The sequence below is a fragment of the Pistacia vera genome, unplaced genomic scaffold, assembly GCF_008641045.1.
Source record: "Pistacia vera cultivar Batoury unplaced genomic scaffold, PisVer_v2 Contig621, whole genome shotgun sequence".
Taxonomy (NCBI): domain Eukaryota; kingdom Viridiplantae; phylum Streptophyta; class Magnoliopsida; order Sapindales; family Anacardiaceae; genus Pistacia; species Pistacia vera.
This window is the reverse complement of record NW_022196470.1, coordinates 81,604-93,826: the sequence shown is the minus strand read 5'-3', so window position 1 is coordinate 93,826 and position 12,223 is coordinate 81,604. Positions and strand designations below refer to the sequence as shown.

The 12,223-nt window shown below is 36.3% G+C and overlaps 1 protein-coding gene and 1 pseudogene across 1 annotated transcript; one reads left to right on the top strand and one right to left on the bottom strand.

Annotated features, from left to right (window-relative positions):
• Nucleotides 1–2,809: 2,809 nt before the first annotated feature.
• On the top strand, nucleotides 2,810–3,805 carry LOC116110960. The gene is made up of 2 exons (XM_031397176.1): nucleotides 2,810–2,919; nucleotides 3,014–3,805. Exons 1-2 carry the CDS (start codon nucleotides 2,863–2,865, stop codon nucleotides 3,608–3,610), a joined length of 654 nt encoding a protein of 217 aa, XP_031253036.1. The 5' UTR covers nucleotides 2,810–2,862; the 3' UTR covers nucleotides 3,611–3,805.
• Nucleotides 3,806–8,160: 4,355 nt separating this feature from the next.
• Nucleotides 8,161–11,032, bottom strand: LOC116110963 (annotated as a pseudogene).
• Between the last annotated feature and the right edge of the window lie 1,191 nt (nucleotides 11,033–12,223).

Sequence of the window (12,223 nt, the reverse complement as noted above, 5' to 3'; positions counted from 1 at the left end):
GTGAAAAATTAATTAATTATATAACCTGGTTTTAGTTTATATAATTTAACTTAAGCCTGCAATATTTCTTCTAATTCTCCTTTAAAAATGTCATTTTTTTTTTTGTGTTGTTGTCATTAAGCTATGTCCATGGAGCTTGTCCCATCAAGCCCCGTCTGTCTTAGCAGGGTATAACATGTCTCCAGCAAGGGCCTAGATGGTGAAAGGTAAGGCTTAGTTAAACTTTGATTAATTTATACTTTTATAAATATGTGGAATGAAATGGAAAACATTTCTTAATTTCTATGAGTTCTTGTACACAAACTGTTATTCGTTGACATTATAGAAAAAAAGTACCATTCAATTACCATAAGCAGTTTTTGAGAAAATTTTTGCTGGAAATTAGTAATAATGTTAGGTCTACATGGTAAAATATATCTTATGAATGATGATAATATGTAAATTTCGTATATACAAATACAAAAATAGTCGATCAAAATGGATCCGATATCAGAGAAAAAGATTCATACAGTGATTTTTGTTATAAAAATATTGTTTCAATATGTTCCTAATAACTAGCTTTATATATATATATATATATGAGGAAACAACTTTCTCCCACACGAATAATGGTTTAATAACACTTTTTCACATATAAACTTTTAAAATATCTCTTTATTATCCAAATTTATGTTATGTACGTTTCCGAGTTTGGCATCTTTGCGATCTCACACCACCACTGTTCTCTTCTCCGATCACATTACCAAAACCCATTAAACCCTACTCCCGCCGACGCGTCGATCGCTGACAATGAGCAATTAGAGTTTACGTAACCACACCTCTCAAACCAAATTCTAATTAATCCTAACCACCAAAATCTAACATTTACCATAAAAAAAATCATCTCACACCTCTCAAAAGCTCTAACACTTGGATCAAGTTTTCTTTTTGTTTGTCACTAAAATATAAATTTAAATAATAAAATATATTTTAAAAATTGATAGGTAGGAAAATGTTATTAAGTCAATTTTTACGTGGAAAAAGTCGTTAACTCTATTATATGGGATTATTGATTGCATCCATCTCACAGCAAGAGAAAGCTGAGTGGAAACCGTGTCAGCTTCATTTGAAGATAAAATTTCACTACTTTGGATATATACAAAAAAAGGGCCTACTGTCAGAATGAAAAAAACAGCCAAGAAAAAAACCAAAGAATAAAATATATTAAACTGAAACTGCATCATTTACAGTAATTTTATGAGACCATAGAATCAAATTAGTATTAAAATCTAATAAAAATATATATATTTTACCGACAACCCATGATAATATATTTTGAGAGGCTAAAAACACTCCCGAGAACCCATAAAGTATGATTCCAATACAATTAATTAAATTAATTATGAATTTTTAGAGTTTCTAAACAGCCCGTACCTTAGAGGACATTGTACAAATTGCTTATGATTTAGCACCATTTCAATATTAAATTCAAATTAAAATATAAGTTTGTGCTTAGCTGCAGATAGTTACCATGGAGCCTGGTTTGATTTGTCTCTAAGATATCAGCATAATAATGCATTGTCGAGATTTTATAAATTTATTTTAATTAAATTTCTCTATTGTATGTCACTCCATGTAGGACATCACAGCTAATTATGAGATTAACATTTGGGAATTATATGGAGCCTGACATATTAATATTATTTATTAATAAAATATAAATCATGCTAGGCCCCTAAATTAATATGAACAACTATTAAACAACTTTAACAATTATTAAGATGGTATCTGGAAACTTACTTAAGATCTCTTGTGGGCCAAAAGAAATATTAGCAGGCCTTTTAAAATATTTAAATAATTATTTTAATTTAGTTAAATTAGTTACGGTAATGGTTCTTCCAAGTAGAAATCCCAAGATCACCATCGGAAATTAGGACTACCTTGACATAGGACCTGGAGGGCGTGCTGTGCGTGATAACCAATTCTTGCATCGATGTATAACCCTTCTCGGACGCAAGTTAATGTGCTGGAAAATCATTCGGATAGCTGGTCGCGAAAATGATACCTACACACATAGCTATCAATGGTGTATTGTGATCTCTTCGGCGTTGACCTAAACCTCTCTCAAGCTTTATTAATATATATATATATATTGTGACTTAGGTGGTTTGAGTTAGTTTGTGAACACTCGACTAATCCTTCGGAAATATGAAATTAACGATCAAGTAAACTCTCCAGTAATCACTGATCACCCTATTAACAATGGAAGAGAGTTAAACTCAAGATCTCTTGAGTAATATATTCAAGATAATTATTATTACTGGGGAAAATGAGAAAAAGAAAATAATTAATAATGGTAATAACATAACCACCACTAGGTGGCTTGATAGTAAAAGAGCAAAGAAAATGTTTCATGAGCTCTGAGTTTGAGTTCCCCCAGACACTAATAAGAGGGACCATTAGAGCTCTTATTTGACTGACAGTTTCAGCGTTCCGATCTAGGAGATTAATTGAGATACGTGCAAGTTGACCTAAACACCCTCGATGAACAAAAATAAAAAATAAAAAATGGTAATAACAGAAATTTTTGAAATATTCTAGCATGTAATGCAAGGTGAATTAGTTTACTAAAATATGTGCAGGTTAAAAAAGAATAATTATGAGGGGCCAATTCTATCCAAGTTGATGCCATTTTGTACTTGCATGCATTATTTTTTTTTTTAACATGGCCAGTTGGAATGACATAAGCCCTTCAATAACACAACCTCGCTTCTATATAAACTCCATCACACTTGACCCAAAGGCATCATCGTTTCAACATAACCTTGAAAAAAAAGACTTTCTCCCATCCAAATTCCAAGTAAATTCAAGATAAAATTATAGATGGCTTGCTGGTCTGCTGAGAATGCCACAAAAGCTTATCTCAAAACCCTGAAAATGGTGAGTATCATTTAGTTTTATTATCACTTCTTACTCCCGATTTATGTTTTGTATCAATCTTTTGCTGACTTGATTTTCTGTGATCTTTTTCCAGGGTCAAAACGCCAAGGAGCCAAACGAAGCCGAGTTCATATCAGCACTCGCTGCTGGCAGCAACGCACAACTAATGGTTGTGGCTTGTGCCAATGCCGCAAACTCTACAACCCTAGCCTTAGTGGCCGCGGCTCATCAAACTGGTGGCCGTGTAGTTTGCATTCTCCAAGGGCTTGAAGAACTAAAACTATCTAAAAAAGCCCTTGGCCTGGACGCAAACCATGTTGAGTTTGTTCTTGGGGACGCACAAAATCTGCTACTAAGCCACTACCGGGAAGCGGATTTCGTGCTTATTGATTGCAAGCTTGAGAACCATGAAGGAAATCTGAGGGCAGTCCAAGCAGTCAGAAAGCTCAATGGCGCTGTTGTTGTGGGGTTCAATGCATTCTGCAAAGGGTCGTGGCGATCCAGTGGATCCAAAACTCAGTTGTTGCCGATAGGAGAAGGGCTTTTAGTGACAAGAATAGCTGCCGCAAGTGCCAATAAAATTGATAGTTTTGGAAGGAGGAGTCAGTGGATTGTTAAGGTGGATAAATGCACTGGTGAAGAGCACGTTTTCAGGGTCAGATTTCCGCAAGGGAAAGTAATTCAAGCTTAGTTGGATTTATTTCTAGCTATTTGATGCTCTATTTGGTTGCCTGCTGGCAGAAAGCCTGGCGAACTTTATCTTCCATTTCTTCCACTTTCCTGCCGGCTGAAGGGAGCAAAATTGGTAATTAATTAGTTATAATATATAGATAATTAATTAGATTTTCAAGGTTTAGAACCTTTAAGGTGAATAGAACTATTAATTGTAAATAGCCTTATAACGATTTAAATTTTTGAAGGTTTATATGAATGAATTGTGTTTACTATATAATTAAGCATTTGAATATTCAGTACTTGTTAGCAACACCATAAACATTAATTGGGTTAAACGATTTTGACTTAAATTTTGAATTTATCATAATTATCTATCCAATAATTTGAAGTTCTATATTGAGTAGATATAAATTAAAAAATATTTCTCTTCATCTTCACTCTTAAAACCATGAGACATACCTAAACCTTGTTGTGTTCAGTTAGATTAATATTTAATTACACTAATCTAATCTTTTTGTTTTGATATTAAGATATATTAGGTCTTTGAGATAATTGTAATGAATTATGCCCCATTTTTTTTTTTTTTAATGACCAAGGGTATCCGAGCTAGCGTGCACACACTTTAATTATTACCTTAGGACCCTGAAACTATTGGCTATGTAAGAGTTTACGAGACCCTAAAATGACTGGATGGGTAAGAACTCTAATAGTCACCCCTATTAGCAATTGTGAGGACTCAAACTCGGAAAATCATGTTAAATCCTCCTGTTGCTCTTTTACTATCAAAAGGATTCGAACTTGAGAAATCTCATATTATATCTTCCTTTGCTCTTTTACCATCAGGTCACCCAATGGTGATTATAATTTTATTATGCCCAATTTGCACACCCTAGTAGGATTTTTTTTTTTTTTTTTAATAATAAAACAGTGCAAATACAGAAGTACGTGGACCAAATAGATTTTAGAAATAGGTAGAAATGCAAATCCATAAATATTAAATGTCAACGTATAGATTGATTTTCTTGAATTGTTTATTGAGTTCATATCCAGTAAGAACGTGGAGTTTGTTTAATAAATACATAATTAGTGTATCATTAAGACAAGCTAACAGAAATAATGCAACCGTTAGAGATTTATTCATGGACTTTAACAAAGCGTCTCTTTAATTGAGGACATTAACAGCTAGAATTGATAAATGTTTAGGAAATTAATGACAAGGCCAGAACTTATTCTCATGTTACCTCCAATTAGATAAATCTTTCAATAATTCTTAAGCTATCTTAGAGATACTGGCCATGACATGCAGCTTGCCTTTATTGACCCTGATCAGAATTTATTTTCAGTTAGACGATCGTGATTTAAGATCATTTCAGCTTTTGGCAGCGGCAGTGAGCAATAATGCACCACTACCGGCTGTGGCATGTGCTATTACTGGCTTCCGAAATTGTTCTCACGTTCAAAATTTTTGTCACAGCTATGTCTCCCTCGGCAATGGTAGGTAGGGGACAAGTAATACGAATCCTTGTCCCTACTCTTTTGAGATAATAGGCGGACGCTGAAGCTCCACGCCGTGGGCTCGCCCAGCCGCTCGCGCAGCAACACGATGTACATCGCGACGGCGATACATACGAGTTTCGGTTGTTAGCTGCAGCGGTGCGATTCGAAGTGATCCAAGGACAGACTGATGAAAGGATGGAAGGGAATCATCCCTCCACCCTTGAAGATCTCATTCGGAGATCGCAGCAAGACCGTCGGCAGGATGTCGCGACGACCTGGTGTGGGCGGGAACACCTCTGCTCGGACGTTATACTAGTCTTTTAATCACATCAAATTTCTCGGGTTGAGACACCGAGAAGACTTCAAGGGCGCGTCCGCGGGAACTTCCCGCCTACGTGGACAGAGCTAGTTCCTTCCTCGGGTCGGATGTCGACGGTTCCATTTAGAGTCTGCAACACAGACAGGACACGCATTTTAACCTTGTATTTTGTCCCATGTGACGCATGGACAAAATCCTTACAGCCCTATAACAGTGGACCCGAGCCACCACCTACGGTCAAGTCCCGGCAACAATGGCGCGTCTTGCGTGGGACACCAGGGGACCCAACGCCGTGCCACCAACCAAACAAAAAAAAAAAAAAAAAGGATTTTTACCTTCTGGGGATGAGTAACTAAGACCAAATCCTGTTTTGAACGTCTGAGAAGTACCGATCGGAAAAGAATCACTCCGATTGCCAAAGACTTATCACTCGAAGCAAAAGGGTTTTATCGGCTTCATCCGGTTTATATGGGCAACGAACGACTGTTGCAACCCTCGGAACCGAAGCGACAGCCTTCTTCTCCTACCCGCATTAACTGCGCCCCAGTCGCATTAAATGCCATAATAAGGGCGACGTTTCAAATGCGTTGTGCAGTCAAAAGACTGTCAATACGACGTCGAGTCAGACACCATGCATTTAATGCACCTGACACATTACAGTCGCGAGCAGAGTGCCCCGACAGTGCGGATGTAGGTTCATTGAATCTCTCACAGCATAGAAAGGAACGTCCGACGAATCCAGGTTGCTAGAATGATGGTCATCAGGTCGTTGGACAAGGTGGCTGAGGTCGTGCTCGCAAAGGATCTGCACCGAGCTTCTTCCATTCAGGTCGAAACGACAAAAAAATATCACGGCACGAGTTAGTTTCCAAGGTTCGATCCTCAAACCTTAAAAACTAGGGGATCTGTTATGCCTGGGAAATAAAGAGTTGACGTGGGAGGCGTGACGAGATGTGGCCTGCTCCCGTCAGAATGATAAGCGACACGTCAGGCATGCCATGCATCCTAGAGCTTCCACGTGTCGACTTACCTGCTCCAAAATCGCGTAAAAAATCTGCGGTTAGACCTCCCATACGCAAGGTTTATGTGTACAAGGGCAAGGGAAGGAAGAAAGGCGAGGGTGTGTTGGATGTGAGTACTGGGTAAGGGATGATGAGGTGTGCAAAGGAGGGTAGTTAGGCCTGGGAAGTCTGTTATGGGAAGGGACACGTGCATGGGAACGTTTGTTATGGATGGGAACACCTAGCTGTCAAATTAGTAGAGGCTGAATAGGGTTTTAAAGAGAAGGAAAAATGAGGGAGGCAGGATATCGGGAAAATATATTCATAGGTGCTGCCTGGGAGGTCCCAGCTCGAATTGCTGGGAAACTTGGCTTGTTATTTTCATTCTGTGTTTCTGTATCTCATCCAATTAATACAATCTGCCATTTTCTCTCTTTGCTTTGGTGCATTCTTAGCTGTGTGTGTTGTGTTGTGCTACTGTGATTTTCGACTACAGGGGAGTCCATCAGATTTGCTTTCAGAAAATTCAAGGATGGTGAAAGAGGTGCTAAAGGAAAGTAGTCGATATATTATCTAAACTAGTAGCTTTCCACCCGTTTGATGTAAATATTATCTACTTCTGTTATCCCCACCAACTTTGTATCCAGCACTACAAACGCGAACATGAAATAATAGTACATGAATTTTTCCACCAAGGTTTTCCTTAATGAATTTCCACCCCAAATTTCAAAATACCACTTTTCCCCAAAGTTTCATTGTTAATATCCAAAACTTTCCACTTTCTCATCAACGTTGCGAATTATCAGCCAGGGTAAAGAGTTTTGTAAAGTGGAGACAGTGGATATATAGTGGTAGTGACAATTGAATATTCCTACCAGAAAATAACAGAAATTAGTTAAAAACAAAAAACCTATATTTGATGTCGACAATCAGAAAAATTAAAGTAAGAGTGAAAAGGTTTTATAGAGAGGAGACTAGAGTTCAAATGGGTTGGTGAAGCGAATTTTACCTCCAGAATAGCTTTGGATAGTAAAATATTAACTTGGTGTGAGATGTGGTATTTAAAAATTTTGGGATGGAAATGTCATTAGGAACCTTGGGGGAGGAAAACGTTACTCATGCAAGTACTTACTGGCTACATGTGGCAAAAAAGTTTTATTATGGTCAAGTTTCTACACGGCATGCAACCTTGGTGGCCAACCACAATTCTCCTCTAGAAGATATATTTGTAGGTATATAATATTAATCACGGTTTTCAAAATTATTAGCAATACTTGTTTCCAGAGCTTATACAGCCTTGAAAAAAAAAAATAACAGAAATTATCCATTCAAATGATGATCAAACAAAACATGAAAATATTGGTTACACAACTCACGAGACTATCAGTAATATGGACCCATTAGCACTATACTATATGATGTAATGTAAATGTATTAACTGTTTGAACGCCATCTTTTATCCCGCCTCTCTAAATTAAAAGATAGAACTTTACCAAGGGCAGCAATGTTGGACAATAGGCTCAGGGGCCAAAATCACTCGATTTTATTTCAGCACCGCACCTCCATCACCCATTGCGTATTCTGCTCTGTGTATATCCCTAACATGCCAGGACCATGGGGTATAAAAACAGTGGTGTTCTTGATGAGTTTCCAAGGTCCTTAATTGTTCGAAAAATGAGTGACCATGATGAGAAATCACTCCTTAGCTGAGGGCCCTTCCAACTGAGGAGAAGTTCAAGATGTTCTCTCTCAAACATCTGTAATTGCCTGTCGTTGTCTCGCCACTCCTACTCCACCAAGGTACTTGGCTTCAGCTTCGCTTCTGCCTTTTAACTTGGAGAATCTTTCTAGCTTCCCCTTTGTATACACTAGCAAGCTTAAGTCTTTGAGCTGTAATGAGAGATTGATTAGTGTTCAGTTACTAAATACATAATATTAAGCCTGAATAACATCTAGCTTATAAGTGTACATTTAATCCCCTGTCTTACATCTACTGATATCAGACATTAAATTATCAAGCCAAAAACAATTGTCGCATTATTTTCTCACTCTTTAAGAAATTACTTTATACTAATGTTGGAAATTGAAAAATAAAAATACATCTGGATACAGCAAACAGCAAGGTAATAGACCAAGGTCACTACCTGCATTGATCCTTCATTGCTTTGCGCACAGCAGCATCAGGTATAATGTCAACCATCAGTATATGTTCAATGCTATATCCATATGCCCATCACCTGATCCATGATTTGAATATAGACATAAAACCTTACCCAATGACACAAGGTAAAAACATTATAATGGGCCAAAGGGGGTAAACTATGGGACAAAAAGTTTCCTGCGATGGAATTATGTGATCCAATTACCTATTAAAGATGCCACTCATTCAAACCATCAGAGAATCAACAATGGACATTCAAGTGAAATAAGCCCAATAATAACTAGAGAAGAGCGTCACAGTAAATGTTATTCCTTGATTACAAATCATATGATTAGAAAAAAAAAAAAAAAAAAAAAAGCAAAACACTTTAGACATTTCACATTTGACAATTAAAGAAATAATTTATATTGTTCTATGCAGGATCATAGAACTTTGAATTCAAACTTCATAGAACCAAGACTATATTACCATGTAAAAAACCTTGTTTTCCTCTTTCTTTTTTCTTTTTTTTTTTTTAAAAGAAAAAAAAGGGCGATAATATGCACATGAATAATATCTAAAGTTGAGCAAGACGACAAAGCAAAAAATGACAGAAAAAGCAATAGAAAGTTTTCCTGATAAATGAAAAAAAAAAAAAAAAAAAAATCTATTCCTTGCAAGACCCAATCTTTTACTCATGTACATAAAAATCTTCTAAAGCCAGATCATCACAGAGAATAGATAGAGAAAAACAAGGAAAAACATATAACATAACATGCAGTTTTAAGCACAAGAGGTACTAAAAATATTAGAATACAACAACAATCTAGTTACCTTCTCAAGTTCTTCCAAAACAGATTTAGCAACTTCACCCTTCTGTTCAAAGAGCTCATCCAATGTCATTCGCGGAACAACAGCACGAACCACTAAGAAATGCATAATTGGAGGACATTAAGAAGGAAGGAAGAAAACAAAAAGATATACCAATATAAAGATGAAAGTTTTGAGAACATTATCATATGTACCATCAAATACATAAGCCTGGATTGCTCTTGGGGTTTTGCAACTCTAAAATGCATCATCAGCATTTTGTGTGACTATCCGGTATTGAATTGAGCAAAGCAGGTGCACAAAGACATTGTCCTGAAATTTACAGGGCCATTTTTTATACATATAGAGCAAGAAAATATCTCAACTCACAATAGATATTCTCAATCAAGTATACTGACAACAGCAGAAAAAAGATAAGAAACAAATAAGAATACCAATTTCCTACTAGAATGATAAATTCGGGCCAGTCTTTTACAAGAAAATTCCTAGTAGCATCTCAAAGCCAAGCATATCTGTTAAGTGTCTTATCAAAATGTCACAAAATATTCCGTTGCAAACAAATTGGCATATTTGAGTGATGCAAAATATACATTGATAATTTAACTACAACCATCACAAGGAGAAATTACTATTGGGATGACCTTTTCTTGGTTCATAGTCCATACATGACAAACTAACTGGACAGGAGAAAGTTTGGTTTGTTCCTACATATTTTTATGACAAGAAACTAATGGTCTCCCTGTATGAATGACAACATATAAGTCCTTCAGGTGAAAGTATATTGTATGAAACATGTATAAGCTAGTTCTCCATAAATAAGAATTCGTCCTTGTTCACCAAGCCATATGTAAAATAAATCTCACTTTCGACTATAAATCCAAAGCCAGAAATTACACCCTCTTGCAACCATCTTATGTCAAAATATCATCAACCAACCTTAAGAACATATATTTTCAAAACGTCTAATGCTTCAGAACCCCATCCCCTCCCCACCTCAGGTTTTATGTTTTCTATTTCATTCATATCTTAGCAGATATCGAAACGGCAAATAAATGCCACTCCAGGATATTTTCCACATCATAAAACCAATTGCCCAATCAAAACAACTTTTTTAGACATTCTCATATAAGACACTAACCTACATGAGTTACATACGTTATGAATCAAAACACACGTTATAAATCACTTTATTTTATTTTTTAAATTCAAGAATTCCCCAAAGTCCGAATTCAAGGCACCACCAAACCCTAAATCTTCAAAAAGCACAAAATTGTAGCTTAAGAATCCTCTTCTTTTGTCATTGTGATGATATCAATATAAACCCTCCCAAACAAACACACCTCTAATCAATCAACATACAAATTCAAAAAAAAATAAACACTCACATTTCCTTATCAATATAATGAAACAAACAAACAAAAAATAATAATAATAATAACCCAAAAGTAAGAATGCAAATACCTTGGTTTTGGTTTCGATGCGGACATCGAGGGAACTGATCTGGTGGACACACTCCCGCGAGCCATTCACCAGCGAAAGGATTGAAAAGGTTGGACCCCGGCTGAGCCAACTTGTCGAACCGGCCCCAATCTCGACCACGCCGATACTGGCCTGGTCTATGCACCAATAACTCACAAAACGTATTCCCATCTCTCCGTTCTTCGTTTTCTTCTTTTGGAAGCCTTTTAACTCTTTATTATAACTTTTTGTTTGATTTTTCTCCTTGTGTAAGCGCCAAGCTGAGTGCGAACGTACTGGATTTATCGTGAGGTTTGAGTTTCGCGGTTAAGGCATAAGTTAGATTTGATGATTTGATCGTGACGTAATAAATTTAAAGTAATTCTTAGAATATTTATGTTTATCCATTCAACTGTCAAAGGCTTTAGACGGTGGCTAATTAATTAATTATGGCTATGAAAAAGAATAAAGTAATTAAAATGTACTTTAAAATCATAGAAAAAGAATTAAAGGGGTCAAAAGAATTGTTGGGGCTTCGATAACACCACTCAATCATCTACAAAGAGGCCCATTTATACCATTGAAGTCCAATTACAATTCGGCCCAAATATTCCGAAGAGGTTAATTCAACCTATATCAGTGACGGCATTAAACCTGTCCAGCCCACATGAAATTCTAGCTGAATTTCAGCGCTTCACTATTGGACAAACTTTGAAACCTCTTTTCCAAGTGGTGTTGTCAACTATTTCAGCTATTAATGGTTACATAAACATATTTGGGAGTCCATTGACTGGTTAGTAGGCGAGAGCCCTGCTCCCGGTGAGCGGGTGGGGGTTGTGAGGGCAGACCCCCCAGGCCTGTAGGCGGTTTGAGCCTTTCTATGTAGAACCGCTTGTAGGATTTCTTTAAGTCTTTAATAATTTATTAGGTTTGGACTTAGGAATATGAATCCTTATAAAATTAGGTTTTGTCACTTTAAATCTAGTATATAAAAATATTTTCTCTTGTATGAGTGTGATAGCAATTATAGGGTAATTCATTATTGCAAAAAGAGAGGGTGAGAAAGTATTGTAATAAATTGATTGGATAGAGCCCTATGGGTGAACCATGATAAATCACGCGTGTTATTTTCTCGTTTACTGTCCGTGATTTGTTGTGCTGTTATTTTGTTCTCGCTGTTGTCTCTATTTTCATTCCGGAAAATTCATTGAAAAATTCATTATTTTAAATGCACCCCACCATTTTACTAAGGATACTCATCACATTACTCATCATATCATGTCTATTTTGATTCTTTTACTATATTTTTATTTGGGTTTGTTAAATCAATCAAATTACATGTAATTTACAAGAAAAAAACTACTATAGAGATATAATAATGGA

Excerpts from the sequence above, each read along its gene's own strand:
- LOC116110960 (XM_031397176.1), top strand. The coding sequence starts at position 2,863 with ATGGCTTGCTGGTCTGCTGAGAATGCCACAAAAGCTTATCTCAAAACC. Across the intron at positions 2,920-3,013 it reads ATCTCAAAACCCTGAAAATG|GGTCAAAACGCCAAGGAGCC; the intron begins GTGAGTATCATT and ends ATCTTTTTCCAG.